Source organism: Rutidosis leptorrhynchoides, chromosome 4 (assembly GCF_046630445.1).
Source record: "Rutidosis leptorrhynchoides isolate AG116_Rl617_1_P2 chromosome 4, CSIRO_AGI_Rlap_v1, whole genome shotgun sequence".
NCBI lineage: Eukaryota > Viridiplantae > Streptophyta > Magnoliopsida > Asterales > Asteraceae > Rutidosis > Rutidosis leptorrhynchoides.
In genome coordinates, this window is record NC_092336.1 from 606,276,167 (window position 1) to 606,290,742 (window position 14,576).

Consider the following 14,576-nt stretch of genomic DNA (forward strand, 5'->3'; position numbering starts at 1 on the left):
AAAACCCACTCTTCGACCTTAATCCCTACACCCTAACCCCCTAGTAATCCATGTTGCATCTTCATTGTTTTTCCTTACTAGCACGCTCATTACTATCAAACATGCCGTATAGAAGTTGTGAAAAACATCATCCTTCTTTCCTTCTTTATTATTATTATTCTTAGATTTAAGAAGTTTACCTTTAACTTTGATAGGTTTTCGAGGCATGCCATTGTATTTATCGGCATCACTGTGATCTACCATGCTTACCTCAGTCCGACTTTCCATCTCCAATTGAACATCTTCAATCAAATCGCTCGATTTATTTTTCTTGCGTTTGTGTCCCTTAGAGGTGCATCGATGCCCACAACTGCTTTGTTTGTTATCAGGAAGTTTCGCTTTTAGAGCATTTTTCCTATGAAACGCACACGCCGATCTACAGTCTAGTGTTGGGCAGTCATGTTTGTCTTATTTTTCGTGTGCAAATCTGGCAGAATGGAAAAAAGACCTTTCACTTGAAATATCAACATCAAAGGGTGAATTACGTTGGGCGAGCCCATTAGAATTGGGCCTGTGCAACGGGCTTGGAACATGCATCTTTGGAGTATTGGACGTAGCAAAAAAATGTGACTTTTTAAAGTTATGAGGAGTGCAAATTGCCTCTGTATTCTCCATCTCAGACGGCATGGTTTCTTTATCGGCACAGAAGTCTATTTTTTCACCCATTATGTCATTTATATCCGTATTGGATTGGATTGGATTGGATTGGATGGACTTGTCATCTATATTCATCATACTGTACTTAATGAGAAAAAAAATTAATGAGAAAAAAAATTAAACAGACCCTTAAATATTCCCATATCCGTATCCGTATATGAGCGTTATGGTTTAAACAGTTGTACATTTCGTATTAACGATTAATCAGAAATAAACGTAGTATAAACAAATAAAACCCTATCGCCGTTCTTTCACTCTGCTCGCACACCAAACTCGCGAAGTACTCCCGCTCTCGATCGGACCGCCGCTGCAGTGGACGACTTACAGCCGACATCTTTAATCACCGCTGATCGTATCCATCATCGTCAATCGTCTACATGTATGTGATCCCATCTTCTTCATCACATTTGCTCTAATATAAAGATAACAATAATCTCCTTATATTGGCTAAGCTAGGTTTTATGTTTGTGAAAGGTGTAATTATACGGAAGAAGGTGAATCAAACGAAGTTTTCAAAAATTGATGATTAATTTAATTTGTATTATTATTTGTTATATTAATTAAGCCGTAAAATTTTTTATCATCTCATACTTAACTTTATTGGCGTTATATCGTTACGTGATTATATAATTTTGTTTGATTACAGATGTGATGTTTAGGCCTGATATAGGTGTGTAATGTTTCTAAGAAATCTATATTCAATATAGTTGCTGTTTTTCATTTTATTTGTTAAGATAACACTTACTGCCTTCTAATATGAGATATATTTTTCTGATTTTAGATTTTCAGTAACGGAAGGAAGGGTTAGGGTTTTGATCTTAAGCAATGGATGATGTATGCGAAGGAAAAGATTTCTCATTCCCGAAACAAGAAGAGAAGATTCTAGAATGGTGGACTGATGTCAAAGCATTTGAAACTCAGCTTGAAAAAACTAAAGACCTACCAGAATACATCTTCTACGATGGGCCTCCATTTGCCACCGGTCTCCCTCACTATGGCCACATTTTAGCTGGAACAATCAAGGACATTGTCACGCGGTACCAGACCATGACGGGGCACCATGTCACTCGACGGTTCGGTTGGGACTGCCATGGGTTGCCGGTGGAGCATGAGATTGACATCAAGCTTGGGATTAAGAGCAGAGAGGATGTGATGAATATGGGTATTGATAAGTATAATGAGGAATGCAGGAGTATTGTTACTAGGTACGTTGGGGAGTGGGAGAAGGTGATTACAAGAACTGGGAGATGGATTGATTTTAGGAATGATTATAAAACCATGGATTTGAATTTTATGGAGAGTGTATGGTACGTGTTTCATCAATTATTTGAGAAGAAGCTTGTTTATAGAGGGTTCAAGGTTAGTTCCTTTTTTTTTTTTTTTTTTTTTTTTTTTTTTTAATCATACTGTCTTTTCTTGCTCCCTGCAAGTATATTTCTTTAATTCAACAATTGTTGATGTGCTCTATTAAACATGCTTTCACAAATGGTAATTTCCATTTTTGACGATCTGCAATGCAAATTTGTGTTAATTTTTAGAATTAACAAGTGAAGTGACCAAAATTAGAATTGTTATGTACTGTTGAAGTACATATATCAGTTATGTTGGCGTGCACTATTAACTGATTTATGTATTACTGAATTAGTAGATTTATAATCAAGTTTTGCTAATCTAAGAGATCTTAGCAATAAGATATTCACATTTTAAATGCAAATTCAAACAGTAAATTTGTTAGAATTTAGTACAGATTAAATAATGTTGGTGTTGAACTTTAAAAGATATCCTTAGTTACATACATTTTCTTTTCCTTTTTATGGAGTTATAGAAGTGCATGTTTATGTTCACCAAATGAAATGAGAAGGTAAAATTTAAGAATATATATATATATATATATATATATATATATATATATATATATATATATATATATATATATATATATATATATATGTATAGTGGTAGGATCAAGAGGGAAGTAACCATTCGGGGGGAAGCGGGGGGAAGCAAAAACTTTTTTTTTTTCTTTTCGTTTTTTGAAAAAACTTTATTCACGAACATTATAGATGAGATGAAAATATGAACATTTAGTAGAGACACATTGTGATAAATGTTTTTATTTTGGCGGGAAAACGCTCGAAGAAGTGATATATAACAATTATCGTGTTTTTCGAGCGTATTTTGAGGTTTTAGCTATTGGGGTTTAGATATTAGGGTTTAGATATTAGGGTTTATAGGGTTTAGATATTAGGGTTTAGAAATTTAGGGTTTAGGGTTTAGATTTAGGGTTTAGATTTAGGATTTAGATTGAGTTTTTAACACGAACGGTTTAGAGTTTAGGGTTTAGGGTTTGGTGTTTTGGGTTTATTCCATAAACCCAAAACACCAAACCCTAAACCCTAAACCCTAAATCGGGCTAAATTTTACTTCACAAAACATGAAAAAAAAACGTTCATATTCTTCACGAACAATATTATCTTGAATGTTATTTTTGTCGATCGTTTTCCCGCCTAAATAATAACATTCATCACGAAGTGTCTCTTCTAAATGTTCATATTTTCGTGTGATCTTGATGCTGGAAATTTTTTTTTTCAAAAAAAACGAAATTTTTTTTTTTCGTGAAGAATATGAACGTTTTTTTTTCATGTTTTGTGAAGTAAAATTTAGCCAATAAACCCAAAACACCAAACCCTAAACCCTAAACTCTAAACCGTTCGTGTTAAAAACTCAATCTAAATCCTAAATCTAAACCCTAAACCCTAAATTTCTAAACCCTAATATCTAAACCCTATAAACCCTAATATCTAAACCCTAATATCTAAACCCCAATAGCTAAAACCTCAAAATACGCTCGAAAAACACGATAATTATTATATATTACTTCTTCGAGCGTTTTCCCGCCAAAATAAAAACATTTATCACAATGTGTCTCTACTAAATGTTCATATTTTCATCTCATCTATAATGTTCGTGAACAAAGTATTTTCAAAAAACGAAAAAAAAAGGTTTTTGCTTCCCCCCGCTTCCCCCCGAATGGTTACTTCCCTCTTGATCCTACCACTATATATATATATATATATATATATATATATATATATATATATATATATATATATATATATATATATATAGGGGCAGGATCAATGGGGAAGTAACCAATCGGGGGGGAAGCGGGGGAAGCAAATTTTTTTTTTTTTTCGTTTTTTTGATTTTTTTTTTTCCGGCATCAAGATCACACGAAAATATGAACATTTAGAAGAGACACTTCGTGATGAATGTTATTATTTAGGCGGGAAAACGATCGACAAAAATAACATTCAAGATAATATTGTTCGTGAAGAATATGAACGTTTTTTTTTCCATGTTTTGTGAAGTAAAATTTAGCCCGATTTAGAGTTTAGGGTTTAGGGTTTGGTGTTTTGGTTTTATGGATTAAGGTTTAGGGTTTAGGCCCTAAACTCTAAATCGTTCGTGTTAAAAACTCAATCTAAATCCTAAATCTAAACCCTAAATCTAAACCCTAAATTTCTAAACCCTAATATCTAAACCCTATAAACCCTAATATCTAAACCCCAATAGCTAAAACCTCAAAATACGCTCGAAAAACACGATAATTGTTATATATTACTTCTTCGAGCGTTTTCCCGCCAAAATAAAAACATTTATCACAAAGTGTCTCTACTAAATGTTCATATTTTCATCTCATCTATAATGTTCGTGAACAAAGTTTTTTCAAAAAACGAAAAAAAAAGTTTTTGCTTCCCCCCGCTTCCCCCCGAATGGTTACTTCACTCTTGATACTACCACTATATAGGGGCAGGATCAATGGGGAAGTAACCAATCGGGGGGAAACGGGGGAAGCAAATTTTTTTTTTTTTTCTTCGTTTTTTTTGATTTTTTTTTTCCGGCATCAAGATCAGAACATTTAGAAGAGACACTTCGTGATGAATGTTATTATTTAGGCGGGAAAACGATCGACAAAAATAACATTCAAGATAATATTGTTCGTGAAGAATATGAACGTTTTTTTCTCCCATGTTTTGTGAAGTAAAATTTAGCCCGATTTAGAGTTTAGGGTTTAGGGTTTGGTGTTTTGGGTTTATTCCATAAACCCAAAACACCAAACCCTAAACCCTAAACTCTAAACCGTTCGTGTTAAAAACTCAATCTAAATCCTAAATCTAAACCCTAAATCTAAACCCTAAACCCTAAATTTCTAAACCCTAATATCTAAACCCTATAAACCCTAATATCTAAACCCCAATAGCTAAAACCTCAAAATACGCTCGAAAAACACGATAATTGTTATATATTACTTCTTCGAGCGTTTTCCCGCCAAAATAAAAACATTTATCACAAAGTGTCTCTACTAAATGTTCATATTTTCATCTCATCTATAATGTTTGTGAACAAAGTTTTTTCAAAAAATGGAAAAAAAAAAGTTTTTGCTTCCCCCCGCTTCCCCCCGAATGGTTACTTCACTCTTGATCCTACCACTATATATATATATATATATATATATATATATATATATATATATATATATATATATATATATATATGTTGTTTGTGTTTTGACGATTCTTATATGTTCATTAGTGCTATACCTTTTTTGTGGTGCTGCGTTTCATTTAACAGGTGATGCCATACAGCACTGGCTGCAAGACTCCACTGTCCAATTTCGAAGCTAATTCAAACTATAAGGTTAGAAAATGAAATTTATGTTCTTTTGACTCATTTCACTTTAGGCTGTTTTTGTAATTTGTTCTCCTGTTATTGTCCTCCCTTCTGATTCTTTAATTTTGTTTAACGGAACTGGCTATCTCACTTTTCATTTTCATGTGCAATTTATTCTGGCGCGTTAGGATCTGACTTTAGGATCATTTACCTTTGAACGTCACAAGGCTGTTGTAAATGTACACCATATAAACACATACATATGATAATGTAGGCGTAGCTTATGGTAGTAGTTACTTAATAGTTAATCCGTTAACAGGATTGTGTGAGATATGTTAGCTGTTACATAATTGTATATATTTTTATCTCCGTTTTTCCACGTTTTTTGTATATATTTTTTTCATTTTTTCAATGCCCATACGACATCTTTCATGCATGTATTGACTTCTCCTTTTTTACTTTTATTTGTTTATTTGCTTTTGTCACATTGGTCGGAGGTCCTCCTGGATAGCAGTCTCTCTATTCTCGAGTAGAGGGAGGGATGACTTTCTCTAACGGTGGGTGGAGAATCGATTTTTTTCTACTTGCTAGTGGAGAAACGACTTCTTTTTAAGAGGAACGATTGTCTACATCCTACCTCCCCATACCCCACTTTTGTGGGATTGAGTATTGTTGTTGTTGTAAGTGTGTTTCTTTCTGTGCATTATCATTGTTTTGACTGTGTTTTGCATCTACTCTCTTCTACGCGAAACTTGATTTTGGGTTTATTTGTAAGGGTAGCTAAAACTTGATGGTTATTATGAAACCTGTTGACAAAGCTCATTGATCACTGGATTATAAAAATTTGAAAACTTATGATATTGTTGTTTTCTTAAATGACTGTAAGTGGTTAACTGTTTCCAATACAATCATAGAACTGTTAGTGTTAATGCATATATAATTAATTGTTATTGTAGTTGATGATGCTTTGGCAGTATTCATTCATATGTGCATGCCTTTTCAGTATTCACCTCTCACGCACGCAGAGGATTTATTTGTATATATATGTTTATTTGAATTTTTTTGCTTCATGTCACCTTTTATCTGTTGAACAGGACGTGCCTGATCCGGAAATAATGGTGACTTTTCCAATCATTGATGATCAAGATGGTGCAGCATTTGTTGCATGGACAACAACACCATGGACCCTCCCTAGTAATCTTGCACTTTGTGTTAACTCCAATCTTGTATATGTGAAGGTTAGTCACCAAGCTTCTTTTATCTGAGCTAGTTGTTGACATTTTGACACATTTACTTATAAATTGGCCAAGTTGGGCTTTGTTTTTCTCAAACACGTTAAGTTAGACAAAAATATAGATAAATAGGGTAATGCACTAGTGTGCGAATGGGTGAAGCTGGTTGAAACTCGCTTGAAGTCTGTTTTCAATGTGTATAATTTTTTGTTTTTAGTCAAAGATACATATCATTGTTGTAACAGTGTCTTTGTAATCACAAGTTATTGCATGAGTTGCTTACAAGTATATTTAAATAGACAAAAAAATTGTTTGCGGGTAAACTTGCTGGTTTATTTCAGTCCAACCTAAAAGGGCCTGTTTTGACATGTTACCAGACGTCTCTCCCATTTTGCCATCTTAAGTGAAAAATTATAATATCTATCTTGAGGTTGCATACTTGCATGCTTATTTAATTACAAGTTCAAATAAAATCAGGTGAAGAGCAAGTCTAATGGGAAAGTTTATGTTGTTGCTGAATCTCGACTATCAGAGCTTCCAATAGAGAAACCAAAGAAAGGAACACCTAATGGAAATGCGGATGATACGTCACTTCCAAAAACGAAGGGATCTACTGGTGGAAAAGCTAAAAGTTCTGTTGTTTCTTATGATGTGTTGGATAAATTTCCAGGATCGTCCCTCGTTGGTAAAAAGTGAGTGTCCATGTTGCTTTTTGGTGTATTATAAATCTAGTCTAGTTTATTGGTAAATTTCTTAAATCTTGTAAAATATTGTATTGCAGGTATGTGCCATTATTTGATTATTTCAAGGATCACACAGAAACGGCATTCAGAGTTGTTGCAGATGATTATGTTACTTCTGATAGCGGAACTGGAATCGTGCACTGTGCTCCAGCATTTGGTGAAGACGATTATCGTGTTTGTATAAAAAATAATATAATTACTCAGGTGTGGGAAACATGTTAATTGCATCTACATTATTCATGTTAAAATGTGCGCGTGTAGGGTTGGGTTCATGTGAACACAAACCTTCACAACAAGTTTTACAACTTCAAACCACTTTTTTGTATCAACTTACTTTTTGCACTCCATATGTTTCAATAAGCAACTGTTGTGAGAGTTTGTTTTACAATGAAGTTCATGTAGTTTCACATGAAGATTTGGTTACCCTCCTTGTGAAGCTTAGCTAGGGAAATTTTGAATCCTTAAAGATTATATAAACTAAGAACAGATCTAACAGTGAACAAATAATGAATGCAACATTAGAACACACTTGTTTTATAGTATGCTTTTGAAAAGGGTTGTGCTCACATGATCTCCAATTCTTATTCTTTCTTTTTCGCGTGTTATTGTATCTGAAACTTTAATATTGGGTTTTCCAGGGAGAAAATCTAGTTATGCCTGTTGATGACGATGGCTGCTTTACAGAGAGGATCACTGATTTCAGTGGTCGTTATGTTAAAGAGGCAGATAAAGATATCATTCAAGCAGTGAAGGCAAGAGTTATTGAGATTAATGAAGGAAAATAATTGTCGTAAGATATTATATATTGAATACTTTTCGTACTTGATGATGCAGGAGAAAGACAGGCTGGTGAAAACCGGAAGCTTTACACATTCATATCCATTTTGTTGGAGATCTGATACGCCTCTCATCTACAGAGCAGTTCCCAGCTGGTACAAGTCCTTATTTTTAAGTTTAAGAGTTTATTGATTTTGCATTTAATTGGCTATAATACATACTATATAACACGTATTTTGTTTTACGATTATTAGTACTCTAGTGTCTGGGTAAAGTGATACAATCTTTAGTTTTGTTTATTCTCGTCTCTTGTTCAAGGTTCGTTGCCGTGGAAACGCTGAAAGATAGATTGCTAGAGAACATTAAGGAGACGACGTGGGTTCCATCGTTTGTGAAGGTAGAATATATTTTTTTTTTTATCAAAGTTCACTTTATTGCACTTTTACTGTTCATATAATGATGCTGTTGATTTGCGTTATATGTCCTTAATACTATTGATAAATATAAGACCAACCAATTTTACCTTTCAGTATAAGTTATACTCTGACAGACTGACAGCCATAAAATCTAGTGACCAAAATTATTTGTACTTGCTTTTATATGGGAATACAGGAAAAGCGCTTTCAGAATTGGTTGGAAAATGCAAGAGACTGGGCTATTAGTCGAAGTCGGTTTTGGGGAACTCCTCTTCCCATATGGATTAGTAAGGATGGTGTGGATATTGTAGTTATTTGTTCTGTCGAAGAACTTGAAAGGCTTTCAGGAATGAAGGTTGGTTGTTTGCTCTTTCTCACTTACCCTTACAGTTGTGGCTGATTTGGTATCATAATATAGCATCAACAATATTTGATCATTACACCGTGATTTTACCACTTTTTTAGTTGTATGCTATGGTATAATCATTAGAATATGATCACTGGAATCAAATACATAAAAAGCACGATCTAATGACAGTTGTCTTTAATTTGTCCAGTGAAAAAGTGTGTATTATATGATGGTGATTCATTTGTTACTAGTTAAGATTTGTTGAATAGTTGCTGACTAATTTCGTTCTCACAGGTCACTGACTTACATCGCCACAAAATTGATCACATTACAATTCCCAGCCCACGTGGTCCAGAATTTGGTGTGCTTCGTCGTGTAGAGGATGTAAGAAAATCATATTTTCTTCTTTTTTTGAATTGGTTTTTTTAAAATTATATGTAATTAAATTCTGTGAGAAGTATGTTTGTTTCAAAGTTGAAGTTCTATCGATTTTTTCCCTTTCTTTTCCTGTAACAGCATTAGCTGAAGGTGTTTTGGGATTCTTTTTAATTGATGAAAATTTTGTTGTACGATTTCAGGTATTTGACTGCTGGTTTGAGAGTGGGTCCATGCCGTATGCATATATCCATTACCCATTTGAAAATAAAGAATTCTTTGACAAGAACTTTCCTGGACATTTTGTAGCCGAAGGGTTAGATCAAACTCGTGGATGGTAAGATCATTTTTCATCTAATACATCTGCAAGTTAGTGATTTTGTTTCTTTATGTATATATAATTTTGTAATGATATGTTTGTTATAATTTTTAAAACACGGATAATTAAATAGTTTTTTCAAGAAAGTTGAATAAATGAGTGTTGCGGGTCATTCCTATCTGACTCAGGCAATTGACCCATTTTACCAGTTACAAATTTTTTATGCCTTTAAGGTTCTTTTAAAAAATGCATGCTTTACGAAACTATCTACCTGTAACTTTTGCAGGTTTTATACTCTCATGGTTCTGTCTACAGCATTATTTGATAAACCAGCATTCAAGAATCTCATATGCAATGGCCTTGTGTTGGCCGAGGATGGTAAAAAGATGAGTAAAAGATTGAAGAATTATCCTTCTCCTATGGAAGTTATCAATGATTATGGTGCTGTAAGTGCTCTATGTTGAATAACATATAATCGTTATTCTCTTATGGCAGAAGATATGAAATAGACTTGCATCAACCTCATACTTTAAGTTCTTATCTGACTGTTTCCCATGATATGTTTACAGGATGCACTAAGATTGTACATAATCAATTCTCCGGTTGTGCGCGCAGAACCCTTACGATTTAAAAAGGATGGAGTCTATAGTGTTGTGAGCATCTTTACCGTCATATGGCTGATTATAGACACTCTTTGGACCATTTACATGATATCTTTTGTGAAATTTTACCCTTCATTTTTACTTTTTGGTAATTGGATACCTGTCAACTATGCAGGTCAAAGATGTATTTTTGCCATGGTATAATGCCTATAGATTTCTTGTTCAAAATGCAAAAAGACTTGAAGTGGAAGGTTTTGCATCATTTGTTCCTCTTGATCGGCTCACTCTTCTTAACTCAGCTAATGTGCTTGATCAGTGGATCAACTCAGCCACTCAGAGTCTGGTTCATTTTGTTCGACAGGAAATGGATGCTTATCGACTCTATACAGTAAGTTGGTTATTGGCTTAATGTTTCTACACACACACAATGCTCACATGCAAGAGCTTTATGCTAGTACGTTGCGTCTTTATGTATGTTGAGGTTTCTAAATAAGTACATGTGCAGGTGGTTCCTTATCTCTTGAAATTCATTGACAATCTAACGAATATATATGTACGATTCAACCGGAAAAGATTGAAAGGTCGCACTGGAGAAGAGGACTGCAGAACTGCGCTTTCAACTCTCTATCATGTATGCTTTTGAAGTATATATTTGCGTTTCTAAATTGATTTCAAATATAGTTATGTCCTATATATTCATAGTTAGTTTGCACTTAGTTATTCTTTTACAATGTGTTGTAGGTGCTTTTAACTTCTTGCAAATCAATGGCTCCATTCACACCATTCTTCACTGAGGTTCTCTATAAGAACTTGAGAAAAGTATCGAATGGATCGGAGGAAAGCATTCACTATTGTAGTTTCCCTCAAGTAGAAGGAAAGGTATTATTGGTATTTTTAGCACATTTCTTCTTCATTCTTCCTGCACGTAATTGATGATTAACGATATTGCTTCAGGGGGGAAATCGTATCGAGCAAAGTGTAAATAGAATGATGACAATTATCGATCACGCACGTAATATTCGTGAGCGACACAACAAACCTCTGAAAACTCCACTGAAAGAGATGATTCTTGTACATCCAGATGCCGAGTTTCTTGATGATATTACTGGTAAACTGAAAGAGGTATTAGTGATATACTATTTCTTTCTTATAATGAATTGATTATGGGTTAGTGAAGCCATCTGCCATGTTTACAAACAGATGGATTGGGGTACAATAGCTTCTGGTCATGGTGATGTGATGTTTATATTTCTATTAACAATTATATTCCATTTTCTGTATTTTGATTATTTGGTTAAATTTACTTTACAGTATGTATTAGAGGAGCTCAATGTTAAATCTATTGTTCCGTGCAATGATCCTTTGATGTATGCTTCTTTACGCGCTGAACCTGATTTCAGGTACTTTTTAGATCTTTTTCTTACTTTTCATTTTATTACATAAAATTATAGAATGAATCATGGATTAGCTTCTTTGTTGTTGGGGTTTAATGTTCCAGTGTGTTGGGCAAAAGACTGGGAAAATCAATGAGAGAAGTTGCTGGCTCAGTGAAGGCTATGCCACAACAGGATATTTTATCTTTTGAAAAAGCCGGGGAAATTACTATTGCTGGCCACTGCTTGAAGCTCACTGACATCAAGGTGAGTGGATATTCATAAGATCAACTATGTGTGGTATTTGATATTTAAATTGTGTTATATAAATATGTTGATATCGGCAAAAATATTGTCACTGTAGATTGTACGTGAATTTAAGCGCCCAGCTGGTGTCACAGAGGAGCAGATGGATGCGTCTAGTGATGGTAGGGAAACTAGACATTTTTATGGTACTATTATATTTGTGTGTGTGTGTGCGCGCGCTTTATGAGTAACATTCCTGTGTAACGTTTCTTCTATCATTGTTTAGGTGATGTTTTGGTTATAATGGACTTGCGACCTGATGAGTCTTTAGTCGAAGCTGGTTTTGCTCGAGAGGTATCAATATTATTATTTCATATATTTAGTTAAAGTTACAACACATGTTATATTAGTATCAAATCATTATCTTTCCTGTTGTCATTGTTTTGAGAAATTAACATATCTTCATTAGTTCATTATGGAAAGGGTATATAAGCCATTTGGTTTATATTCACACATCTTGAACTATGTCTTGTTAAAAATTGAAATTATCATGGGGAACAGGTACTTATATATTTTAAACAACTTTTATAGGTTGTCAACCGAATCCAAAAGTTAAGGAAAAAGTCTGCACTTGAACCCACAGATTTAGTGGAGGTTTACTTTGAGTCATTGGATAAAGATGCTTCAGTTTCAACTGGAATTCTAAAATCACAGGTAGGTCGTAATCATACCGCGCAATCACGTTCCCTTTAGATATAAGTTAGAGATAACACTCAGTTCAGTAAAAGAAAATCAATAGTGTGTTGTATTTCTTTTTTCAGGAAGCCTACATCAAAGAGGCTCTAGGCTCTCAGTTACTCGACTTCAGCACTATTCCAACCCATGCTGTAAGACCTCTCAAGTCTCAAATACACAGCTAAATGTTTATTGAATGCTCTCCTTCGTCGGTTTTTAATGTTTCTAGTTTCTATTTTTTTACTTTAATGATTAGGCCTTTGCATCCTCATAGTACTTTACCCTCTACATTTTTAGGTAATCATTGCTGAGGAGACTTACAAGAACATTTCAAATTTTGACTTCAAAATAACTTTGTCAAGAGCCGCATTACGATTTAACGAAAATGCAGTCCTTGAATTGTATTCAGGTAAGTGGTTGCTCCTCTTTTTCTGCATATGTGACCATATAAACGTATTGGCAGGAAAAACAGCTTTGTGATGTATCAGAATGAGTCAGGTGTCTTTTGCTTGACCTGTTAAAACCTTTTGTAATAAAATTAAACGATATCTACTTGGTGTCTTTTGCTTGACCTGTTAAAACCTTTTTGTAACAAACTCTGCAAAAACTTTAATAAAACTAACGATATCTACTTGATACTTTTAAACAATCAAACTGGTTTTCAAATTGAGCCCTGTTTGACTAAAAATAGCAGTTTTTATTTTTATTTTTATCTATAATATAATAATAATAATAAATAATAGTGTACACCCTCGAATTTTCGGAATTAATAATTACTACAAATAGTTAATGATAATGATGATTATAAATAATTTTCCATATATATTAGAGAATAAAGATAATTAAGTTTGTTTTGTTTTTATTTATAGAGTAAAGTAATGAGATACGAGAGATGAGAGATAATTGAGTTGTTACAACTTACAAATTAATTGTTAAAGTTGAGTTTGTTACAAATCACTGATTGGAATTAAAATAAATTGTTGAAATTTTAAATCAATATTGGTAGTTGATGTGGAGAGAGACAATTATGACATGTCAACCGAATCAATGATTGAAAATCATAGTTATGAAATCATCTTAAGGTCATTCAATCTTTTGACAAAAGATGACATAATACTGACTATCCTTTATATATCAGATGGCTTGTAGACAATAAAATACCCCGAATTGATGATTTGGAATGCACTTGTCAACATTGTATGCAGTTTTACCTAAAAAACATATTGATTTTTGTTCAGGAGATGCAAAATATGCACAAGGATTGCAGGTATATTTGTTGTCCAGGGACCATAGCAATCTGAGATCAGAATTTCAATTGGGAAATGGGAAGGTATGTGATCAAACATTTGAGCTTTTCTTATACTTTTGTCTCAATTAAGAAGTAATGAATGACTTTTGAAGTTTTCTGGCTTGCAGATTAAAGTGGATTGCATTGAAAATCAGCCTGCTGTCGATGTGGTCCTGGGAAAACATGTGTTCTTGACAGTTGGGGATTATTTTGCTAGCAGCAAAGCTCTTTGGTAATTCGTTGATACAATTTTTGGTCAAAAATTGTTACGACTGGCATCAAAAGAAAAATTACCATACAATTCCAAGTTGTCAATTAAATTCGCCAGAGAGTTTGTATTGTTGGAATCAAAAATCGAATTGCATTTTTTTCTTTTTTTGATATCTTACGGGATGAATACAAACGACGGGAAGAAATCTTATGGGGTAACCTAAGTAATGTGCTATATTTGTTATACGGTTCAGTTTTGAGTGCTAGGGCACTATAATGGTTAGATTTTGTTACTATTCTTATTCTCATTTTTTTTCTTACTGCAAAATTTTTTATTTTTTTACTATATAGCGGTTGGTGGCCTGCCTCCTTTAGGGGAGGTCAGTAGTTCGATCCCCGTTGGCTACATAATCCCTGCTATCCATACGAATTCATAAATTGAGGTAATTCACTTCAACAAAAGGTTAGTAATAAAAAACCCTAGCAATTTCACCATCTCTTACTGCGATCTGTATTTTAATTTCTTCCAAAACCCTAGTTT

The 14,576-nt window shown here is 33.7% G+C and overlaps 1 protein-coding gene across 2 annotated transcripts; it reads left to right on the plus strand.

Moving 5' to 3' along the window:
• The first annotated feature begins 897 nt into the window (after nt 1-897).
• On the plus strand, nt 898-14,313 carry LOC139904000 (isoleucine--tRNA ligase, cytoplasmic-like). Of its 2 annotated transcripts, XM_071885934.1 has the most exons (27): nt 898-1,075; nt 1,478-2,055; nt 5,332-5,397; nt 6,465-6,608; nt 7,080-7,294; nt 7,384-7,549; nt 7,984-8,097; nt 8,180-8,277; nt 8,441-8,519; nt 8,735-8,893; nt 9,182-9,271; nt 9,466-9,599; nt 9,868-10,027; nt 10,151-10,234; nt 10,359-10,571; nt 10,689-10,814; nt 10,925-11,062; nt 11,138-11,305; nt 11,495-11,583; nt 11,682-11,823; nt 11,921-11,984; nt 12,089-12,156; nt 12,394-12,516; nt 12,624-12,689; nt 12,835-12,946; nt 13,776-13,867; nt 13,954-14,313. In XM_071885934.1, exons 2-27 carry the CDS (start codon nt 1,522-1,524, stop codon nt 14,059-14,061), a joined length of 3,552 nt encoding a protein of 1,183 aa, XP_071742035.1. In that variant the 5' UTR covers nt 898-1,075; nt 1,478-1,521; the 3' UTR covers nt 14,062-14,313. The 2 variants fall into 2 exon arrangements, with proteins under 2 accessions (XP_071742035.1, XP_071742036.1); XM_071885935.1 differs by lacking the exons at nt 898-1,075; nt 1,478-2,055; nt 5,332-5,397 and adding an exon at nt 5,501-6,050.
• Nucleotides 14,314-14,576: the final 263 nt, after the last annotated feature.